Source organism: Anolis sagrei, chromosome 10, assembly GCF_037176765.1.
Source record: "Anolis sagrei isolate rAnoSag1 chromosome 10, rAnoSag1.mat, whole genome shotgun sequence".
Taxonomy (NCBI): Eukaryota; Metazoa; Chordata; class Lepidosauria; order Squamata; family Dactyloidae; genus Anolis; species Anolis sagrei.
The window spans coordinates 3,006,143-3,030,954 of record NC_090030.1 but is presented as its reverse complement, the minus strand read 5'-3'; the positions used below and the strand labels follow the sequence as shown (position 1 = coordinate 3,030,954).

At 42.2% G+C, this 24,812-nt stretch overlaps 1 protein-coding gene across 1 annotated transcript; it reads right to left on the bottom strand.

The window, feature by feature from the left end:
- Positions 1-5,446: 5,446 nt before the first annotated feature.
- On the bottom strand, positions 5,447-24,426 carry SLC25A5 (solute carrier family 25 member 5). Its single transcript, XM_060756019.2, has 4 exons — positions 24,175-24,426; positions 12,187-12,673; positions 11,950-12,090; positions 5,447-5,842 (listed from the first exon to the last, which is right to left on the bottom strand). The coding sequence occupies exons 1-4, from the start codon at positions 24,283-24,285 to the stop codon at positions 5,685-5,687; spliced, it is 897 nt and encodes a 298-aa protein (XP_060612002.1). The 5' UTR covers positions 24,286-24,426; the 3' UTR covers positions 5,447-5,684.
- Positions 24,427-24,812: the final 386 nt, after the last annotated feature.

Sequence of the window (24,812 nt, the reverse complement as noted above, 5' to 3'; positions counted from 1 at the left end):
TACTGTGTTTTCCAATGGTCTTTGGAGACCCCTCTGACACCCCCTCATGACCACTCTCAGGGGTCCTGACCCTCAGGTTGAGAAACGCTGTACTATAGGAATCCGCAAAGTGACTTTCTAAGTCTCTCCCTGAGATCCGTGCCTTTGGGAAGGACACGGCAAATTTGGCTCCTGGCCCAAAACCTATGGAATAACTGGTTCCGCCAGTCAGCCGCATTGCTGCTCCAGGTGAGCGCTTCGACATCTGGTTCGGTTTGGTCTAAACCAAACCGCGCAGTCGGCACTTGCTGGCCAGGTGCTTTGAGGTGATATGTAGGGTGTGGAAGGGAGCGTAGTAGCTACACAGTGGAGTAGCAGCACTTGGTAGAGATACCTGTTGGGTGGCTTGCTGAGTCAAGCTTTCCCTTCACCTCTTTCGGAATCTGCCCTCTCCGGCCTTCCCGTGATTGCTGATGTTATCTGAGAGAACGTTCTGTCCATTGACTTTCCGACACCTTGCAACAACTCGATTAGGTTATCCCACTACGTAACACAAGTTGCGTTGTTTTCCAGGCCCCCTGGCCATATTCCAGCAGCATTCTCTCCTGACATTTCGCCCACATCTACGGCAAGCATCCTTGGAGGTTGTGAGGTCTGCTGGAAACTAGGAAAATTATATATCTGTGGAATTTCCCCTGCCTTTTTAGTCTGGCCATGTTCCAGAAGCATTCTCTCCTGATGCTTTGCCCACATCTATGGCACGCATACTCAGAGGTTGAAGAGTCTGTTGGTTTACATATCTGTGGAATAATGTCCAGGGTGGGAGAAAGAACTCTTGTCTGCTTGAGGCAGGTGTGAATGTCGCAAGGCCTTGAAGCTGCAAGGCTTTTCAATGCGAATCAAGGTGATAATTGCAACAGTCACACCTGCCTCCAACAGACAAGAGTTCTTTCTCCCACCCTGGACATTATTTCACAGATATGGAAACCAACAGACTCTTCAACCTCTGAGTATGCGTGCCATAGGTGTGGGCAGATCATCAGGAGAGAATGCTTCTGGAACATGGCCAGACTCAAAAAGGCGGGGGAAATCCAGACAAGAATCAATCAGGGCCAGCTAATCACCTCTCAACAAAGGATTCCTCCAGGCAGTAAGAAGCCACACCTTGAAACTGCTAGGCTATCAAATTCTAATCAAGGTGGCCAGTTGCAACATTCCCACCTACCTCCAACAGACAAGAGTTCTTTCTCCTACCCTGGACATCATTCCACAGGGATATAAACTCAATTTTGCTAGTTTCCAACAGACCTCGCAACCTCTGAGGATGTGTGCCATAGATGTGGGCAAAGCATCAGGAGAGAATGCTTCTGGAACATGGCCAGGCAGTCCAGAAAACTCACAGTAACCTAATAATAATAATAATAATAATAATAATAATAATAATAATAGCTTTTTGCAATTAAATGCCTTCCCTTGCAAAATGCTTTTAATTCAGATTTGCATTGTGGTTTAATTGCAGGTTGATATCATCATTAATATCCCAAATACAATATCCTAATTTTACTGAGCGTGGGGATTTCATCCCGAGCCAGTTTTGGAAATGTATATATAATCTTACTTCCTGATAAGGGCATCATTGCAAGTCAGGCATAGCAGAGGACCTGATGAACCAACCTGGAACAACACTTAAAATGCAGCGGAATTCCAGACAAGAATCAACCAGGGCCAGCTAACACCTCTCAACAAAGGATTCCCCCAGGCAGGAAGCAGCCAGGCTTTGAAGCTGCTAATTAGCAGCTTCAATGCTCATCAAGGTGGCCAACGGCAACATTCATACTTGCCTCCAACAGGCAAGAGTTCTTTCTTTTTCCCACCCTGGACATCATTCCACAGGGATATAAATCTCACTTACTTAATTTCCACCAGACCTCACAACCTTTGAGGATGCCTGACATAGATGTGGGTGAAACGTCAGGAGATAATGCTTCTGGAACATGCTCAAGCAGCCCAGAAAACTCACGGCAACCCAAAATATTATTATTATTGTTGTTGTTGTTGTTGTTGTTGTTATTTGAAACACAACAAGATGAGTCCACAGCAGACACTCTGCTGGCTGTTTTATTATTATTATTATTATTATTATTATTATTATTATTATTATTATTATAAACACAACAAGATGAGTCCACAGCAGACACTCTGCTGACTGTATTATTATTATTATTATTATTATTATTATTATTATTATTATAAACACAACAAGATGAGTCCACAGCAGACACTCTGCTGACTGTATTATTATTATTATTATTATTATTATTATTATTATTATTATAAACACAACAAGATGAGTCCACAGCAGACACTCTGCTGACTGTATTATTATTATTATTATTATTATTATTATTATTATTATTATTATAAACACAACAAGATGAGTCCACAGCAGACACTCTGCTGACTGTATTATTATTATTATTATTATTATTATTATTAGAAACACAACAAGATGAGTCCACAGCAGACACTCTGCTGACTGTATTATTATTATTATTATTATTATTATTATTATTATTATTATTATAAACACAACAAGATGAGTCCACAGCAGACACTCTGCTGACTGTATTATTATTATTATTATTATTATTATTATTATTATTATTAGAAACACAACAAGATGAGTCCACAGCAGACACTCTGCTGACTGTATTATTATTATTATTATTATTATTATTATTATTATTATTAGAAACACAACAAGATGAGTCCACAGCAGACACTCTGCTGACTGTATTATTATTATTATTATTATTATTATTATTATTATTATTATTATTAGAAACACAACAAGATGAGTCCACAGCAGACACTCTGCTGACTGTATTATTATTATTATTATTATTATTATTATTATTAGAAACACAACAAGATGAGTCCACAGCAGACACTCTGCTGACTGTATTATTATTATTATTATTATTATTATTATTATTATTATAAACACAACAAGATGAGTCCACAGCAGACACTCTGCTGACTGTATTATTATTATTATTATTATTATTAGAAACACAACAAGATGAGTCCACAGCAGACACTCTGCTGACTGTATTATTATTATTATTATTATTATTATTATTATTATTAGAAACACAACAAGATGAGTCCACAGCAGACACTCTGCTGACTGTATTATTATTATTATTATTATTATTATTATTATTATTATTATTATTATAAACACAACAAGATGAGTCCACAGCAGACACTCTGCTGACTGTATTATTATTATTATTATTATTATTATTATTATTAGAAACACAACAAGATGAGTCCACAGCAGACACTCTGCTGACTGTATTATTATTATTATTATTATTATTATTATTATTATTATTATTAGAAACACAACAAGATGAGTCCACAGCAGACACTCTGCTGACTGTATTATTATTATTATTATTATTATTATTATTATTATTATTATTATTAGAAACACAACACTTTGCTGTATTATTATTATTATTATTTGAAACACAAGATGAGTCCATGGCAGAAACTCTGCTGGCTGTATTATTATTATTATTATTATTATTATTATTATTGCTTTTTGAAGTCAAATGCCCATCCCTTGCAATATGCTTTTAATTCAGATTTGCATTGTGGTTTAATTGCAGGTTGATATCATCATTAATATCCCTAATACAAAATCCTAATTTTACTGAGCTTGGGGATTTCATCCTGAGCCAGTTTTGGAAGGAAGGCCAGATCTAAATTGAAATACATGGATGACTACAAACTTGTTTTCACTTGTATTGAAATGTATATATAATTTTACTTCCTGATAAGGGCATCATTGTAGCCAATGGGATCCTTGTGTCGCAACGTCTGTGCCGTTCGTTCACGAAATATTGCAAAGCTAGCCATGAGTCATGGCTGCGATGGTGCAAGGATGCATTGCAACACGACGGCTACAAGAGGAGAAGCGTGCCAACATCCCTAGTTAAAATATCACTGCAAGTTGGAAATATGACCGACTTCACAGGTTGGTTGTGATGAGGTGTGCAAAGCTGGGAAATGTATAATGTTGTTTCCAAGCTGAGAGTGTGAAATTGCCAGGCATGTCAGGCCTGCGTGAACTTGGCACTGAACATACCCAACATAGTCTGGATTCGATCCTGAATGCTCCTCTCTTCTCCGTCTTCTGCTGGGCTTCGGTCCAAGTTCCAGAAGGAAGGCGGTGAACTTGCAGGACTGGAAATTCCAATCCCAGCGGCTTCCTCTCTTTGCCGTTGTGGCAACACGTGACGGGAGGAGGAATGTGCATTGGAAGCAGCGAACGGAGAGAGATCGTTGGAGAGATCGGAGCATGTTATGCAACGCAGGGGAGTTATGGGCATATCATAATCGCTCAGCAAGGAGAGGAACATAGAAGGACATAGGCCTCCATGTTCAGCCTCCTTATAGAGAACATGGGCAAACTTTGGCCCTCCAGGGGTTTTGGACTTCAACTCCCACAATTCCTAAGTCTACCATCTTCTCCCCGTCTCATAAGAATCAGTGCTATAGAGTGCTGGGAGTTGTAGTTTGACATGGCTCTATGGGATGCCAAGACTTGTAGTTTGACATGGTTCAAGGCTATGGGATTATGGGAGTTATAGTTTGACATGGAATTGTGGAAGTTGTGGTTTGACTGTCAGTGCTCGTTGGTATAGGGTGCTGGGAGTTGTAGTCTAACATGGCTCAAGGCTATGAGATGCTGGGAGTTAGTCTGACATAGCTCAGTTCCATGGGATTATGGGAGTTGTAGTTTGACATAGAATCATGGAAGTTGTAGTTTGACTGACAAGGCTTGGTTCTGCGGAATGCTGAGACTTGTGGTTTGACATGGTTCAAAGCTATGAGTTGCTGGGAGTTATAGTTTGACGTGGAATCATGGAAGTTGTAGTTTGACTGTCAGGGCTTGGTGGTATAGGGTGTTGGGAAGTTGTAGTTTGACATGGTTCAAGGCTATGAGATGCTGGGAGTTAGTTTGACATGGAATCATGGAAGTTGTAGTCTGACTGTCAGGGCTTGGTGGTATAGGGTGTTGGGAAGTTGTAGTTTGACATGGTTCAAGGCTATGAGATGCTGGGAGTTAGTTTGACATGGAATCATGGAAGTTGTAGTCTGACTGTCAGGGCTTGGTGGTATAGGGTGTTGGGAAGTTGTTGTTTGACATGGTTCAAGACTATGAGATGCTGGGAGTTATAGTTTGACAAGGAATTGTGGAAGTTGTACTTTGACTGTCAGGGTTGTGATATAGGGTGCTGGGAGTTATAGTTTAACATGGCCTAAGGTCCTATGGGATGCTGGGAGTGTTGTAGTCTGGCATGGCCGAAGTTTGCGCATGCCTGCTTCAAGATGAGCCACTTAGCAAAGCCGAAGCTAATTTCCTATCACAGAAGGGATCCGAGGCAGAGACGAGAGCTTTTAAAACTTTATTGGTATTTCTCTCAAACTTATTTTAACAGGGAGTGACTGAGTAAAAATGAAGTTTGAGTCCCATCATCATCGCCAGGGGAATGACTCGAGAGACGGATCGGGGGCAAGCGGAACTGTGGTCCCTCTGCCAACCAGCGGAAACCTCAGCGGAAACTGATAAATAGTTTTGACGCAGTCCATGAGAGCGGCGCCGCAAACGAAGCAGGGACGGGCGCTGCTTATGTGTACTTCTTGATCTCGTCGTACAAGACCAGGACGAAGGCGCCCCCCATCCCGCGCAGGACGTTGGACCAGGCGCCCTTGAAGAAGGCCTTGCCCCCCTCGTCGCGGGCAATCTTCCTCCAGCAGTCAATGGTGCCCGAGTACATGATGTCGGCTGGAAGAGAAAACATAACAGTGAACACAAGGGAAACTAAGGAATGGGAAGAAGATAGGGTCTTATCAGGGCTCAGCAGGAAGAGACTGGGGATGCTGGGGATTCTGTTTTGGAGGATGAGAGGAATGATGGATTTTTCACTGAGTCTGTGTGTGATGTGGCTGAAATACATACAGAAATGCAACCCATAGATCAGAGAGAAGGGCCGGCAGCTGTTGAACAGATAGAGGATATTTGGGATTCATTTTCTCTTGAGAGGATGGGGAGTTATCCCGGGATATGAGATTAGGTCTCTGCTCAGAGAGAGCAAAGAAAAGGTTAATAAGAAGGCCAGAAAGACTCCGTGGGAAACAGTTCTTGAAACCCAGGTGCCAAAGGGATGATCTCATGACTTCGTGGTCAGGTTTGAGCTTAAATTAAGGGATGATTTCCTGGCCTCTTCAGAGCAGACAACTTTGTCTTCAAATCATGTTAAGCTCTCAAGTTGCCTATGTTCCTGGAATAGTTTTGTTGTTGTTCATTCGTTCAGTCGTCTCCGACTCTTCGTGACCTCATGGACCAGCCCACGCCAGAGCTCCCTGTCAGCCGTCACCACCCCCAGCTCCTTCAAGGTCAGTCCAGTCACTTCAAGGATGCCATCCATCCATCTTGCCCTTGCCTATGGATGAATGCCTATGTTCCTGACTATATGGATTTCATTTATCTTGCCTTCATGGATTATTTGGACCTTGCTATCTTGGACTACTGATCTTTGTATTTCATAGCACCCTTTCCACTGATTTTTGGGAATTGCCATTTCGCCTTTCGTATATGAGTTTTGTAAATACACTCTAGTTATCTACTTCTGGACTCTGTGTGGTGCTGGGTGAAAAGATGTTCCACAGAAAAGTGCTACAGGTCCTGCTCCGTGGAGCTTCCACTATACCGTAGTTACTCGAGTCTAATGCTCACCTTTATTGTGTGAAAAATATTGTTCAAGAGAACATTCTTTTCTAAGTATGCACAGTAGAGACATCAGTAGTTAAAGGGTTGAGATAGTAGAGTGTGAACTTGGACAGAGTAGGACAATTTCCTGTCAGAAGTTTGATGCAACTTTCCTGTGGGTTGTCTTAAGTGACAACATATTTGCACCTCACTGTGTTAAGTCTGCTGTTCTTGTGTGTTGTGTACCAGGACTGCTTGTGAGTTTTTGTACAAAATATAAATAAAGGAGAAAAGGCTGTTCCAATGCAAAACTGATAAACAGAGACTGGAGTGATTCATTGCAGTGTGCTCATGAGTTGCAGAGCAAAAGGGAGGAACTGGAAGAGAGATTCATAGATGCTTCCGTTCCTTATCAAAACAACACATTTGGGCTAAAATAAGGTAAAGGTTTTCCCCTGACATAAAGTCCAGAGCCAGCGTTGTCCATAGACACCTCCAAGATCATGTGGCCGGCATATATTTTCGAACTTCTAGTTTGGCAGAAGCTGGGGCTGACAGCAAAAGCTCACGCTGCTCCCCAGATTTGAACCTTTCGGTCAACAAGTTTAACAACTCAGTGGTTTAACCCACTGTGCCACTGGGGGCTAAAATACCTCCCCAAAATTGGATTTGCATCATACCGTCATCTTAGTGCTGAGCCAAAGCCAAAGGAGAAGCTGCTTCAGGAGTTCCGCTTTGAAGGACCTCATTGCTCATTTAATGGCCCTGGCTCAATGCTATGCCATCCTGGGATTTGTAGTTTGTGGAGGCATCCACATCCTCTAGCACAGAAAGCTCAAGGCCTTGTCAAACTACATCTCCCATGACTCCATAGCATTGAACCAAGGCAATTAATGTGGATTCATTCTACAGCATCCATGCATCCCAAGGTTTCTTTTTCCTTCACTGGAAGCTTTGGTGTTCTAACAGTTTTGTGTTTTGAAGAATGTGCATCAACTGCAATAGCCAAATGACAAAGAGTGCACTTTCTGATGCTTTTTTTGCACATTGCATTTGCCAGCAAATCCTCTTTTTGGTTTCAGGGCTCTGGAAAATGAAGTGCGCCTGATATTCAATAGCGCATTAAGCTTGAGTCAATACTGTAGAACTGAACACAAGGGAAACTAAAGAAAGGGTGATGGAAAATACTACGCCTTCTCCCTTTCAAATTGTGTGTGTGTGTGTTTTTTTAATATAGAAATGCTTTGATATGTGTCATTTATGGAACCGCATTTTAATGTGTGTTTTTGCAGAATGTTTATAGTATTTGTGTGTTTTTGACTTTGCTGTGACATGCCTTGAGCCGTTGGGAGAGGTGGGTAAGAAAGAAAAGTATTATTACTATTACTATTATTATTATTATTGTGTTACATGCTGATGTGAAGGCTGTGTGTGTACAAGCTGAAAACTCTATTCTTTTTGTGTAGAGACTGGATGTGTTAACCTTCCAAAGGGAATGTTTGCAACCAAGCTACTCTGCAGAAAATGTTGGATATATCATTTTGTTATATGTGTGTGTATGTGTGTGTATGTATGTGTATATATATATATATATATATATATATATATATATATATATATATATATACACACACACACACACACACACACATACACACACACACACACACACACTCACATACACTAGCTGTCCTGTGCCACACACTGCTGTGGCCCAGTCTGTGTATGTGTTTTCTGTGTGTATATATGTGTGTTTGTGTATATATATGTGGTTTTGCACATGCATTGTAATGTTTTTTTGGCATTTTAAGTCTCTTTTGTGGTGTTTTTCAGTGTTTTGATGAGTGATGATTGCTCATTGGCCTGATCGGTGTCTTGTGTCCAAATTCAATATCAATTCATCCAGTGGTTTTTGAGTTATATTAATCCCACAAACACACACACACACATATTATATATGCCATCCCCTGCCATGCGTTACTGTGGCCCAGTCTGTGTATATGTGTTTTCTGTGTGCATATATTTGTGTATATATGTGTGTTTGTGTATATATATGTGGTTTTGCGCATGCATTGTATTTTTTTTTGGCATTTTAAGTCTCTTCTGTTGTGTTTTTCAGTGTTTTGATGAGTGATGGTCAGTTGTTGGCCTGAGAGGTGTGTTGTGTCCAAATTTGATGTCAATTCGTCCAGTGGTTTTTGAGTTATGTGAATCCCACAAACACACACACACTAACTAACCCCTGCCACGTGTTGCTGTGGCCCAGTCTGTGTATATGTGTTTTGTGTGTATATATATGCGTATATGTGTGCGTGTATATAATATATTTGTACAAGCCATCCCCTGCCACGTGTTGCTGTAGCCCAGTCTGTGTATGTGTTTTGTGTGTGTATATATATGCATATATGTGTGCGTGTATATTTGTACAAGCCATCCCCTGCCACGTGTTGCTGTGCCCCAGTCTCTGTATATGTGTTTTGTGTGTGTATATATATGCATATATGTGTGCGTGTATATTTGTACAAGCCATCCCCTGCCACGTGTTGCTGTGGCCCAGTCTGTGTATATGTGTTTTGTGTGTATATATATGCGTATATGTGTGCGTGTATATTTGTACAAGCCATCCCCTGCCACGTGTTGCTGTGCCCCAGTCTGTGTATATGTGTTTTGTGTGTATATATATGCGTATATGTGTGCGTGTATATAATATATTTGTACAAGCCATCCCCTGCCACGTGTTGCTGTGGCCCGGTCTCTGTATATGTGTTTTGTGTGTGTATATATGCGCATATTTGTGTGTATATTTGTGTGTATATGTGGTTTTATGTATGTGTTGTAATGTATTTTGGTGTTTTTTGGGCATTTTAAGTCCCTTTTGTTGTGTTTTACAGTGTTTTTATGAGTGATGGTCACTTGTTGGCCTGAAAGGTGTATTGTTTTTGAGTTATATTAATCCCACAAACGAACATTACATTTTTATTTATATAGATTATATATGTGTTTGTGTGTGTGGAGACTTCAGCATCCACAGAAGCAAGTGCCCACTCTATTGCACTGGAAAGATCACCAAATGAGGGATGATTTTGCCCAGTATTTCTCGGGTTTTCTGATACAAGGGACTGGGCATTTCCCTGCCAAATGGCCCGGGGATTTGTGCTATTAGCTAAGCCTTCTTTCTTTCCTGGAGAAGCCCTGTGGGCCAGCGGCCAATGCCTCCCAGGTTGGCCTTGGTCCAGCCCTGATTGAGGCCATCCTTCCCTTCATGACACAGAAGCACACACATAAGTCTCCTGTCCTGCAGCAAAAGAGCTTCCTCTCCATAGACTTTGGCACACATTGCACAGCAAAAAAAAAGGTTGGGAAATATGAAACACTCCAAATACTCAAACTGGCACCATCCCTGATTATTTTCCAAGTTCTTTATGCCAATAGTAATCCTCACATGCGGGGTCTCCATGGCAGGCTTAGCTGCAGCCAGAATGCTCTTAGTACAAGATGTGCCCTGCTTTGGAGACAACAGAACTGAACTTGAATTCAACTCGGGATCTGAAAAAATGGTTGCATGCGTAACAGGAATGCTGCTCTCTCTTGACCCAAAAGGCAGGATGAGATGCAACAGATAAACAGTAGCACAGGCTGCCATGGAAAGTGATAGTTTCCCTTTGCTGGAGGTATCTGAACAGGAGCTCAAAGGTTATTGTGTTGGTGATATTGTAATTGCATCCCCATTGTAGACTTTGCACAGGGTTGGACTAAATGACCTCCACATTCCCTTGAATTGATGAATGAAAAAGATCTTTGAGTCCTCGTGGATAACAAGTTAAACATGAGCCAAGAATCTGTTGTGGCAGCAAAAAAAGGCAATGGGATTTTGGCCTGCATCAATAGGAGCCTAGTGTCTAGATCCAGGGAAGTCATGCTGCCCATACTCTATTCCGCCTTGCTTAGACCACACCTGGAATATTGTGTCCAATTCTGGGCACCACAATTCAAGAGAGATATTGACAAGCTGGAATGTATCCAGAGGAGGCCGGCTAAAATGATCCAGGGTCTGGAGAACAAGCCCTATGAGGAGCGGCTTAAAGAGCTGGGCATGTTTAGCCTGAAGAAGAGAAGGCTGAGAGGAGATATGATAGCCATGTATCAATATGTGAGAGGAAGCCACAGGGAGGAGGAGGGAGCAAGCTTGTTTTCTGCTTCCTTGGAGACTAGGACGCAATGGAACTTCAAACTACAAAAAAGGAGATTCCACCTGAACATGAGGAAGAACTTCCTGACTGTGAGAGCCGTTCAGCAGTGGAACTCTCTGCCCCGGAGTGTGGTGGAGGCTCCTTCTTTGGAAGCTTTTAAACAGAGGCTGGATGGCCATCTGTCAGGGGTGATTTGAATGCCATATTCCTGCTTCTTGGCAGAATGGGGTTGGACTGGATGGCCCACGAGGTCTCTTCCAACTCTTTGATTCTATGGTTCTATGTAGAGCCAGATGAGTCCATTCTCGTCTGATTCAATGGCTCCCAAATTCATGGCAAGCCCATTCCACACCAAGGATAGTCAAGTTCCTTGGATGATAACTCTCCCCCAGAAGGATGATGGAATTGTCATTCTGGACCAAGGGATGGAACTTATATGGATGTGACTCCATGGGTGTTGGAAACAAGGGAAAGGATGTGCTAATGGGGACATTAGGAGCACATTTTGGAGTGCGAGATACTAGGCTTGGGCGGTTTCGTTCGTTAATTTCGTAATTCGTTATTAATTCGTATTTAAATTAGCTTACGATCCAATATTGAGCCATGCAGGACTACTGTGAGGAGTAATTTAAAATCGAAACAATGTTTCCAATTTATTTCGTATTGTTTCGTAATTGTTTCGTAATTATTTTCGCATGTCTGGTGCAAGTTTTATAGTTGTGTGTTTTCTCACACCAACAGTCAACAACAGAGGGAGAGGGAAGCTTCAGAAGTTCCCCCTCTCCCATTTGGAGGGTTTTTTAGCATATTGCGCAATCGCGTCCGCCATTAACGAATCGATTCGTAATTATACAAAATTTCGTATATTTCAAACTTTTCTAAAGGAAAATTTCGGAATTCTTTGAAAAAACGAAACGCAAGGGCCCCCCTAAAAACGAAACGAGTTTAGAACCATTTTTTTTCCGTAGTTACCCAAGCCTACGAGATACATACCACCTTTGCGCCCAGACTGCATCATCATGCGCCGCCGCACCGTATCAAAGGGGTAAGAGGTCAGACCAGCGACGGCCGTCACTGTCTGCGCAATCATCCAGCTGATCAAAATGTGGGTGTTCTTTGGGTCGGGAAGCATTCCTGCAAACGGAATCGGGACAAAGAGTCATGCATGCACGGGACTTTGGAACCCAGAACATGGAAACGCGGATGCTACACCTGACAGAACGTTCTTACCTTTCGCAGTATCGTAGATGCCGAAGTAAGCCGCTCTGTAGATGATGATGCCCTGGACGGAGACGTTGAAGCCCTGGTAGAGACCCCGCAGGCCGTCTGACCGGAAGATCTTGACCAGGCAGTCGCCCAAGCCATTGAACTCCCGCTCCATTCCGGCTTTGCCCACGTCGGCCGCCAGGCGCGTTCGGGCAAAATCAAGCGGGTAGACGAAGCAGAGGGAGGTGGCCCCGGCGGCCCCTCCGGACGCCAAGTTGCCGGCGAAGTAGCGCCAGAACTGGGTCCGCTTGTCAACGCCGCCCAGGAAGATCTGCTTGTATTTGTCCTTGAAGGCAAAGTTGAGGGCCTGGGTGGGGAAGTACCGGATGACGTTGGCCAGGTTGCCACGCCAGAAGGAGAGGAAGCCCTGCTCCTTGGGGATCCGCACCACGCAGTCGATGATGCCCTTGTACTGCTTCTCAGCCGTGATCTGCAGGCTGGCGTGCTGGACCTGCCCGAACGAGAAGAGGCGCCGTTACGTTGGGATGCAGAGTTCAGCATGGGTTTACACGAGGCAGCAAAACTACATGCTAACTATGGAATTCTGGTGATGGTGGCTGGGAATATATGTACTAAAGGAAAGCCTCTCCTTCCACCCAAACTGCCACTGCCCTGACCTTGGAGGGAGAGAAGAGATCGAGCCCAGAAAGAAATGAAAGCTTTTCTCCATCCCAACTGCCACTGCCCTGACATTGGAGGGAAAGAAGAGGAGTCTATGTCCATGAAAATGAAAGCCTTCTCTCCACCCAAACTGCCACTGCCCTGACACTGAAGGGAATGAAGAAGAGTAAGTCCAGAAATATGAAAGCCTTCTCTCCACCCCAACTGCCACTGCCCTGACACTGGAGGAAGAGAAAAATCTAAAGTCCTGAAAGAAATAAAAGCCTTTTATCCATCCCAACTGCCACTGCCCTGACATTGGAGGGAGTGAAAAAGAGTCCAAGTTCAGAAAAATGAAAGCCTTCTCTCCATCCCAACTGCCACTGCCCTGATCTTGGAAGGAGAGAAGAGTCCACATTCAGAAAGATATGAAAGCCTTCTCTTCACCTCAACTGCCACTGCCCTGACATTGGAGGGAAAGAAAAGGAGTCTATGTCCATTAAAATGAAAGCCTTCTCTCCACCCAAACTGCCACTGCCCTGACACTGAAGGGAATGAAGAAGAGTCCAAGTCCAGAAAGACAGGAGAGGCCTTCTCTCCACTCCAACTGCAACTGCCCTGACCTTGAAGGGAAAGGAGAAGAGTCTAAGTCCAGGAAAATGAAAGCCTTCTCTCCACCCCAACTGCCACTGCCCTGACATTGGAGGAAGAGAAGAATCTAAAGTCCTGAAAGAAATAAAAGCCTTTTCTCCATCCCAACTGCCACTGCCCTGATCTTGGAAGGAGAAAAGAGTCCACGTTCAGAAAGACACGAAAGCATTCTCTTCACCTCAACTGCCACTGCCCTGACATTGGAGGGAAAGAAGAGGAGTCTAAGTCTATGAAAATGAAAGCCTTCTCTCTACCCCAAACTGCCATTGTCCTGACCTTGGAGGGAAAGAAGAAGAGTCTACGTCCAGGAAAATGCAAGCCTTCTCTCCACCCCAACTGCCACTGCCCTGACATTGAAGGGAATGAAGAAGAGTCCAAGTCCAGAAAGATAGGAGAGGCCTTCTTCCACTCCAACTGCAACTGCCACTGCCCTGATCTTGAATGGAAAGAAGAAGAGTCTAAGTCCAGGAAAATGAAAGCCTTCTCTCCACCCCAACTGCCACTGCCCTGACACTGGAGGAAGAGAAAAATCTAAAGTCCTGAAAGAAATAAAAGCCTTTTATCCATCCCAACTGCCACTGCCCTGACATTGGAGGGAGTGAAGAAGAGTCCAAGTTCAGAAAGATACAAGAGGTCTTCTCTCCACCCCAACTGCCACTGCCCTGATCTTGAATGGAAAGAAGAAGAGTCTAAGTCCAGAAAAATGAAAGCCTTCTCTCCACCCCAACTGCCACTGCCCTGACACTGGAGGAAGAGAAGAAGAGTCCAAGTTCAGAAAGATACGAGAGGCCTTCTCTCCACCCCAACTGCCACTGTCCTGACCTTGAATGGAAAGAAGAAGAGTCTAAGTCCAGAAAAATGAAAGCCTTCTCTCCACCCCAACTGCCACTGCCTTGACACTGGAGGAAGAGAAGAAGAATCCCAAGTTCAGAAAGATATGAGAGGCCTTCTCTCCACCCCAACTGCCACTGTCCTGACCTTGTAGGGAAAGAAGAGTCTAAGTCCAGGAAAATGAAAGCCTTCTCTCCACCCCAACTGCCACTGTCCTGACCTTGAATGGAAAGAAGAAGAGTCCAAGTCCAGAAAAATGAAAGCCTTCTCTCCACCCCAACTGCCACTGCCTTGACACTGGAGGAAGAGAAGAAGAGTCCCAAGTTCAGAAAGATATGAGAGGCCTTCTCTCCACCCCAACTGCCACTGTCCTGACCTTGTAGGGAAAGAAGAGTCTAAGTCCAGGAAAATGAAAGCCTTCTCTCCACCCCAACTGCCACTGCCCTGACACTGAAAGGAATGAAGAAGAGTCCAAGTCCAGAAAGACATGAGAGGCCTTCTCTCCACCCCAACTGCCACTGCCCTGACATTGGAGGAAGAGAGGACTCTAAAGTCCTGAAAGAAATAAAAGCCTTCTCTTCACCCCAACTGCCACTGCCCTGACATTGGAGGGAAAATAGAAGAGACGGACACAATTCTCTTGTGCTTAGACCCAGAAACAGATGGAAGAACCTTCATCCATTCCAACTGCACCTGCCCTGACTTTGGAAAAAGAGAAGAGGCCTAGAAGCTAATGAGAGACCCTCCCTTCATCCCAACTGCCACTGCCCTAACCTTGGACCAAAAGAAGAGGCACAGTTCCACTATGACGAAGCCTAGAAGCAAATGAAAGCCCATTCATCCCTGCTGCCACTGCCCTGACCTCTAAGAGGGAGGGGCAGACCGGCTGGATGTAATCCCCGCCACTACTGCCCTTCCCTTTTCCTTGTGTGTCTTCTCTTATGCTCTAGGAGCATAGTGTCTAGATCTAAGGAAGTAATGCTACCCCTCTATTCTGCTTTGGTTAGACCACATCTGGAATATTGTGTCCAATTCTGGGCACCACAATTCAAGAGAGAGATTGACAAGCTGGAATGTGTCCAGAGGAGGGCGACTCAAATGATCAAGGGTCTGGAGAACAAGCCCTATGAGGAGCGGCTTAGGGAACTGGGCATGTTTAGCCTGAAGAAGAGAAGGCTGAGAGGAGATATGAAGGCCATGTATAAATATGTGAGAGGAAGCCACAGGGGGGAGGAGGGAGCAAGCTTGTTTTCTGCTTCCTTGGAGACTAGGACGCGAAATAATGGCTTCAAACTACAAGAGAGGAGATTCCATCTGAACACGAGGAAGAACTTCCTGACTGTGAGAGCCGTTCAGCAGTGGAACTCTCTGCCCCGGAGTGTGGTGGAGGCTCCTTCTTTGGAAGCTTTTAAGCAGAGGCTGGATGGCCATCTGTCAGGGGTGATTTGAATGCAATATTCCTGCTTCTTGGCAGAATGGGGTTGGACTGGATGGCCCAGGAGGTCTCTTCCAACTCTTGGATTCTATGATTCTATGAATTCTAAGCCTGGGGACAGGGAATTACACTATGGGACAAAATTTGAAAAATGTTCTGTTCCTGGTTTGAAAGTGTTATTTGCTGTTTAATTGTGCAGTCCTGACTTTGAAAGTAGTGGTTCTCCTCCAGAAACTTTGTTTTTGCAAACTTAGGTTGAATTGGTTGAGACTCAATGAGATATTCATTGAACAACTAGTGCAAAATATGCTATGGCAGGATGCTCCTTAAAAACAAGGCCTTTGCAGTTTAATCAACTTTCTCCATGATTTATGATAGAACCAATTAGGAAACGACATTGAGAACCCAGGAACAGAAACCGTGCTACATAGTGAACAATCTGTAAACTGTTTGGAGATAATAACTACATGTAACTATTTAAATAATAATACAAATATATATACAAGTATCCATCCAGTAACTATTTATATAATAATACAAATAGATAAGTATCCATCCAGTAACTAGTTAAATAATAGAAATATACAAGTATCCATCTAGTAACTAGTTACATAATAATACAGATAAGTATCCATGAAGTAGCTAGTTATATAATAATGCCAATAGATGAGCATCCATGTGGTAACTAAATATATAATAATACAAATATATAAGTAACTAGTTCTATAATAAAACAAATAAATAAGTATCCATGAAGTAACTAATTATGTAATAAAAATAGATAAATATCCATGAACTAATTATAGAATAATCCAAATAGATAAATAACTAGTTCTATAATCATACAAATATATAAGTATCAATCTAGTAACTAATTATAGAATAATCCAAATAGGTAAGTATCCCCGAAGTAACTAATTATATAATCCAAATATATAAGTAACTAGTTCTATAATAATCCAAACAGATAAGTATCCCTGAAGTAACTAATTATATAATAATACAAATATATAAGTAACTAGTTCTATAATAATCCAAACAGATAAGTATCCCTGAAGTAACTAATTATATAATAATACAAATATATAAGTAACTAGTTCTATAATAATCCAAACAGATAAGTATCCCTGAAGTAACTAATTCTATAGTAATACAAATATATAAGTAACTAGTTCTATAATAATCCAAACAGATAAGTATCCCTGAAGTAACTAATTATATAATAATACAAATATATAAGTAACTAGTTCTATAATAATCCAAACAGATAAGTATCCCTGAAGTAACTAATTATATAATAATACAAATATATAAGTAACTAGTTCTATAATAATCCAAATAGATAAGTATCCATGACATAGTTGTATAATAATATAAATATATACGTATCCATCTAGTAACTAATTATATAATCATTCAAATAGATAAGTAACTAGTTCTATAATCATACAAATAGATAAGTATCCATGAAGTAACTAGTTCTATACAAAGATATAAGTATCCATCTAGTAACTAATTACATAATAATCCAAATGGGTAAGTAACTAGTTATATAATAATCCAGATAGATAGGGATCCCTCCATCCAGAGAAAGCAATCCCAATCAAATCACAGCAAAATCTATGAAGTCACGCTTTGAGGCCTAGACCACGAGGAAGAGGTTTCCGCTCCTTCCTTTCTTCTTCCTGCCTCTACCGGAAGGAAACTCGAGTTCCCTCCCCTTGCTCTTCGCAGACTTTTCTGGAGTCCTTGGCCTAGGCGAGGAGAGAGAGGCCTAGCTTTCACAACGAAAGTCCCGCTCCATTGGGAAGCAAGGCTTTGTCCTGGGAAGTCTTGCTTCCCATTTGAGGGGAAACTGTTACTTTCCTGCTCGAAAGGCAATGATTTTTGGGTCAAGATTTACAGGGATTTAAACAATAAAATGCACCTTAAAAAATGCTGCAAAAATGTGTTGCAAGCCTGTCTCCTTTGCAGGCGGCTTTCTGGACCAAAGCCAGGCAACGCTTGTCATCTGACCGGCGAGAACAGCTTCCCTGCAAGGTGACCTCTCTCCAAAGAGATTGTGTTCGGATCAGGGATTGGATACAGCCCAGGTTCAGGGACTACAGCTCCCAGCGTCCCAGACAGTATAGCCCAGGCACGGGCAAATTTTGGCCTTCCCTCCAGGTGTTTTGGACTCCAATTCCCACCATTCCTAACTTGGGACCTCCTGGTGTTTTGGACTCCAACTCCCACAATTCCTAACTTGGGACCTCCGGGTGTTTCGGACTTCAACTCCCACAATTCCTAACTTGGGCCGTGCATATGTTTTGGACTCCAACCCACCATTCGTAACTTGGGTCCTCCGGGTGTTTTGGACTCCAACTCCCATTCCTAACTTGGGCCCTCCAGGTGTTTTTTGACTCTAACTCCCACAATTCCTAACTTGGGTCGTGCATATGTTTTGGACTCCAACTCCCACCATTCTTAACTTCGGCCCTTCGGGTGTTTTGGACTCCAACTCCCACCATTCCTAACTTGGGACCTCCGGGTGTTTTTGACTCCAACTCCCACCATTCCTAACTTGGGACCTCCGGGTGTTTTGGACTCCAACTCCCACCATTCCTAACTTGGGACCTCCGGGTGTTTCGGACTCCAACTCCCACCATTCCTAACTTGGGCCCTCCAGGTGTTTTTTGACTCCAACTCCCACCATTCCTAACTTGGGCCCTCCAGGTGTTTTTTGACTCCAACTCCCACCATTCCTAACTTGGGCCCTCCAGGTGTTTTTTGACTCCAACTCCCACCATTCCTAACTTGGGCCCTCTGGGTGTTTCGGACTCCAACTCCCACCATTCCTAACTTGGGAACTCCTGGGGTTTTTTGACTCCAACTCCCACCATTCCTAACTTGGGCCCTCCAGGTGTTTTTTGACTCCAACTCCCACCATTCCTAACTTGGGCCCTCCAGGTGTTTTTTGACTCCAACTCCCACCATTCCTAACTTGGGCCCTCCAGGTGTTTTTTGACTCCAACTCCCACCATTCCTAATTTGGGCCCTCTGGGTGTTTCGGACTCCAACTCCCACCATTCCTAACTTGGGAACTCCTGGGGTTTTTTGACTCCAACTCCCACCATTCCTAACTTGGGCCCTCCAGGTGTTTTTTGACTCCAACTCCCACCATTCCTAACTTGGGCCGTGCATGTATTTTGGACTCCAACTCCCACCATTCCTAGCTTGGGCCCTCCGGGTGCTTTTCAACTCCAACTCCCACCATTCCTAACATGGGACCTCCGGGTGTTTTTTGACTCCAACTCCCACTATTCCTAACTTGGGCTGTGCATGTGTTTTGGACTCCAACTCCCACAAATCCTTACTTGGGGCTTCCAGGTGTTTTGAATTCCAACTCCCACAGTTCCTAACTTGTATTTTGAACTCCAACACCCACCATTCCTAACTTGGGACCTCCTGGTGTTTTGGACTCCAACTCCCACAATTCCTAACACCTTCAAGCCCCTTCCTTCCACCTGGAGGGCCAAAATTTACCCATGCCTGGTACATCCAATGCTGTGATAGTCTCAAAAGTCTGGTTTGCATCCGGATCTATTGTCTACCCTCCCCTCCTTGCCAGACAATGGGACGGAAGCCATGCGGCCTTCCAGATTCAGTATTCCTTTCTGTCAGAAGCTGGCTGGGCCTTGCAGTTCAACAAAGGGCTGCGTGATTCCCTGTATTCAAGTCAGCTCGGATCTTGAGACCTTCTTAGCAATGAGAACACAGGGCTAGGAAGCCCATTCAAAAGGCCGGTTGTGACCTATAGTATAATGGCTTATTCGAAGGGCTGTTTCTCTCCCTGTGAACCTCTCCGAACATGGTTGAGGGTCTTTCCCCAAAATTCCCAAACTTTGGAACTCCTTCCCCAGAAAGACAGATATTTATCCACTAATATTCAATTTTGTTTGTATTTGTTTTGTTTTGAATTGTCATGGTGAGGTCGTTAGACGCCTTGAATCCCAATGGGAAGCAAGGCCAGATATAAAAATTAGGAATAATAATCACTTAATTTAGAACAATAATAATAGTATAGAAAATAATAATGTAGAATAATACTAACTATTAATAATTGTTATGGTGAGGTCGTTAGCTGCCTTGAGACCCAATGGGGAGCGAGGCCAGATATAAAGGAAATTAGGAATAATAATAACTTAATTTAGAACAATAATAATAATAATAGTATAGAAAATAATAATGTATAATAATAATAATAACTATTAATAATTGTTATGGTGAGGTCGTTAGCTGCCTTGAGTCCCAATGGGGAGCAAAGCCGGATATAAAGGAAATTAGGAATAATAATCACTTAATTTAGAACAATAATAATAATAGTATAGAAAATAATAATGTAGAATAATACTAACGATCAATAATTGTCATGGTGAGGTTGTTAGCTGCCTTGAGTCCCAATGGGGAGCAAAGCCGGATATAAATGAATTAGGAATAATAATAACTTAATTTAGAACAATAATAATAATAGTATAGAAAATAATAATGTATAATAATAATAACTATTAATAATTGTCATGGTGAGGTTGTTAGCTGCCTTGAGTCCCAATGGGGAGCAAGGCCGGATATAAATGAAGTTAGGAATGATAATAACTTAATTTAGAACAATAATAATAATAATAATAGTATAGAAAATAATAATGTATAATAATAATAATAATAACTATTAATAATTGTTATGGTGAGATTGTTAGTTGCCTTGAGTCCCAATGGGGAGCAAAGCCGGATATAAATGAAGTTAGGAATAATAATAACTTAATTTATAATAATAATAGTATATATAATAACTTTATTTATTATAGTAATAGTATATAAAATAATAATTATTAATAATACAAGTTAATAATTGGCATTGTAAAGTTGTTAACTGCCTTGAGTCCCGATGGGGAACAAGGCCGGATATAAATAAAGTTAGGAATGATAATAACTTTATTATTATAATAGTATTATATAAAATATAATTATTTCTAATAGTAATAACTAATAATAATTGTCATGGTGAGGTCATTAGCCATCTCAAGTCCCAATGGGGAGCAATGCAAGATATCAATAAGGCAGTTAGGAATAATATCAACTCAATTAGTATATATAATAACTTTATTATTATAGTAATAGTATATAAAATAATAATTATTTATAATAATATATGTTAATAATTGTCATTGTGAGGTTGTTAGCTGCCTTGAATCCCGATGGCGAGCAAGGCCGGATATAAATAAAGTTAGGAATAATAACTTCATTTATAATAATAATAGTATATAAAATATAATTGTTTATAATAATAATAATAATAACTATTAACAATCGTCACAGTGAGGTCGCTAGCTACCTCAATTCCTGATGGAGAGCAAGGCAGGATATGAATAAGGAAGTTAGGAATAATAATAACTTAATTTATAATAATTGTATATAAAATAAAAAATATTTATAATAATAATAATAATGATCAATAATTGTCATGGTGAGATTGTGAACTGCCTTAGGCAAGGCCGGATATCAATGAGGAAATTAGGAATAATAATAACGTATTATGATAATAATAGCATGTAAAATAATAATTCAATTTATAATAATAGTATATAAAAATTATTTATAATAATAATAATAACGATTAATAATTGTCATTGTGAGATTGTGAGCTGCCTTGAGCAAGGCAGGATATCAATGAGGAAATTAGGAATAATAACTTATTATAATAATAATAGTATGTAAAATAATAATTCAATTTATAGTAATAGTATATAAAATAAAAATTATTTATAATAATAATAATAATAACGATTAATAATTGTCATTGTGAGATTGTGAGATTGTGAACTGCCTTGAGCAAGGCAGGATATCAATGAGGAAGTTAGGAATAATAATAACGTATAATAATAATAATAGTATGTAAAATAATAATTCGTTATAATAATAATAGTATATAAAATAAAAATTATTTATAATAATAATAATAACTATTAATAAGTGTCATGGTGAGATTGTGAGCTGCCTTGAGCAAGGCAGGATATCAATGAGGAAGTTAGGAATAATAATAACATAATAATAATAATAATAATAATATAAAATAATAATTCAATTTATAATAATAGTATATAAAATTATTATTATTATGACTATTAATAATTTGAGCCGCTATGAGTCTCCTGATGGTGAGCAAGGCAGGATATCAATGAGGAAGTTAAGAATAATAACGTATAATAATAATAGTATGTAAAATAATAATTCAATTTATAATAATAGTATATAAAATAATAATTATAACTATTAATAATTTCTGCCGCTATGAGTCTCCTGATCATGAGCAAGGCAGGATATCAATGAGGAAGTTAGGAATAATAATAACGTATAATAATAATAATATATAAAATAATAATTCAATTTATAATAATAATAGTATATAAAATTATTATGCTGACTATTAATAATTTCTGCCGCTATGAGTCTCCTGATGGTGAGCAAGGCAGGATATCAATGAGGAAGTTAGGAATAATAATAACGTATAATAATAATAATATAAAATAATAATTCAATTTATAATAATAATAGTATGTAAAATTATTATTATTATAACTACTAATAATTTGAGCTGCTATGAGTCTTCTGATGGTGAGCAAGGCAGGATATCAATGAGGAAGTTAGGAATAATAACTTATTATAATAATAGTATATAAAATAATAATTCATTTTATAATAATAGTATGTAAAATTATTATGATTATGACTATTAATAATTTGAGCCGTGCTATGAGTCTCCTTGTGCAGAGAAAAGCGGGATATAAATAATAATAATAATAATAATAATAATTTATATCCCATTTGAGACTCAAAGTGGCTCAAATGCTGAATCGTAACCATTGCTTCAGAGCCAACCTCAGCCTGGCAACTCCTCAGAGGGATTTTGGGAGTTCTAATCCAAAAAAGCAACCATCCCAAACTCCATTTTTTTCCCCAATCTTGCCAACTTGAGGGCTCTTTCCTGGAGAGCGACCTGTCCCGTCCTCTTTCTCCGGCCCAGCCTGATCCGCAAGCCACGGCCTTGCCAAGGGCACGGCTTTGGCCGCCATTCTTCCTCCCCCCACCCAAGGTCATTGGATGAGGAGTCTCCAAAAAGGGCCAAATCCTGGGATTCAGGAACAACAACTTGGTTCTTCTCCCCTGACACTATCTTTCCAAAGGGACTCGGGACAACTTACAGACGGGACAAAATGCCCACCAGACATAAAAGCAAAAGAACCCCTTGGAGCTCCACCAAATTCAAGCCGAGGCCCCCCCAAAATCCCAAATTTCTTTGGAGAGGAGGGGGAAGCGTGCTGCCAAGTGGCACCAGGCCCACGGCAAAGGCGTCCAGACCTTCTCCTTCCTCCAAACTCATCCGAGACATGGATTGAAGCCACCAAGCCTGGGCTTTCCAAAGAAGCACCAGAAGGAGAAGCAAAAGAAGGGCGCCTTCTGAGACAAGGGGAGCATCTCCTTGGGCTTTGGGGCCTTACTTCTGAGACAAGGGGAGCATCTCCTTGGGCTTTGAGGCCTTACTTCTGAGACAAGGGGAGCATCTCCTTGGGCTTTGGGGCCTTACTTCTGAGACAAGGGGAGCATCTCCTTGGGCTTTGAGGCCTTACTTCTGAGACAAGGGGAGCATCTCCTTGGGCTTTGGGGCCTTACTTCTGAGCCAAGAGGAGCATCTCCTTGGGCTTTGGGGCCTTGCTTCTGAGACAAGGGGAGCATCTCCTTGGGCTTTGAGGCCTTACTTCTGAGACAAGGGGAGCATCTCCTTGGGCTTTGAGGCCTTACTTCTGAGCCAAGGGGAGCATCTCCTTGGGCTTTGAGGCCTTACTTCTGAGCCAAGGGGAGCATCTCCTTGGGCTTTGGGGCCTTACTTCTGAGACAAGGGGAGCGTCTCCTTGGGCTTTGAGGCCTTACTTCTGAGACAAGGGGAGAATCTTGGGCTTTGAGGCCTTACTTCTGAGCCAAGAGGAGCATCTCCTTGGGCTTTGGGGCCTTACTTCTGAGCCAAGAGGAGCATCTCCTTGGGCTTTGAGGCCTTACTTCTGAGACAAGGGGAGCATCTCCTTGGGCTTTGAGGCCTTACTTCTGAGACAAGAGGAGAATCTTGGGCTTTGAGGCCTTACTTCTGAGGCAAGAGGAGCATCTCCTTGGGGCGACCTTGGGGCGACCTTTACGAGGGAAAAGCCAGGCCTTCTTGGCCGCCCCACGCCGCAAACAAAAGGGATGCGCCTTTTACGCGCGGAATGCGCCCAAGCCAACCCAACACCCGCAAAGAAGACCCTCTCCCTTGGGATGGGGACCCCCTGGGTGCCTCCAAGCCTCGGGGTGGGGAAGGGGCGCCTTTCCTTGGGGAGGGAGGGAAGGAGGGGAGGGCGAAGGCTGACCTGGAGCAGGAGCTTGACCCTCTCGATGGGCGCCACGGCCGTCTTGGAGATGGCAGCCGCCACGCCGCCGGCTAAGAAGTCCTTGAGGAAGGAGATGGCTTGGTCAGTCATGGTGAGCGAGGAAGCAGAGGAAGCAGGAAGAGGAACAGGAAGAGACACCCCTCGACGGCAAGGAAGCGGGCAGCAAAGAAGAGGAAAAGGGAAGGAAGGAAGGAAGAGGCTGCTGCCGGCTCACTGAGACCGAGGCGCTGAAATGGCCGGTTTTTATACCTGCCCAGCCTTTGACGCACAGACGCTTCCCTCGACTCGGATTGGCTCCCCGGCGGAAGGAAGGAGGGACCCAAGAGAGGACTGCAAAGGAAGCTCTGAAGCAGCCCCCCAGCATCCCCCTCCCCACCCACGGGAGACTGGCATCCCAGGAACACGCAGCTTCCTCCCTGGGAAGGTCTCCCTCCCTCCCTGGCCAAGGAGCCTTGCGGGAAATGGGAGATCTGCAGCCCTTTCCACACAGAAGCCCTATGAGGAGCGGCTCAAAGAGCTGCACATGTTTAGCCCGAAAAAGAAAAGGCTGAGAGGAGACAGGATGAAGGCCACATATAAATATGTGAGGGGAAGGCCTAGGGAGGAGGGAGGCAATG

Coding starts and splice junctions, on each gene's coding strand:
- SLC25A5 (XM_060756019.2), bottom strand. CDS start 24,285: ATGACTGACCAAGCCATCTCCTTCCTCAAGGACTTCTTAGCCGGCGGC. Junction 12,674..24,174: donor GGGTCAAGCTCCTGCTCCAG/GTCAGCCTTCGC, acceptor TCGTTCGGGCAG/GTCCAGCACGCCAGCCTGCA. Junction 5,843..11,949: donor GCAGTCTGGGCGCAAAGGTG/GTATGTATCTCG, acceptor TTTCTCTTCCAG/CCGACATCATGTACTCGGGC.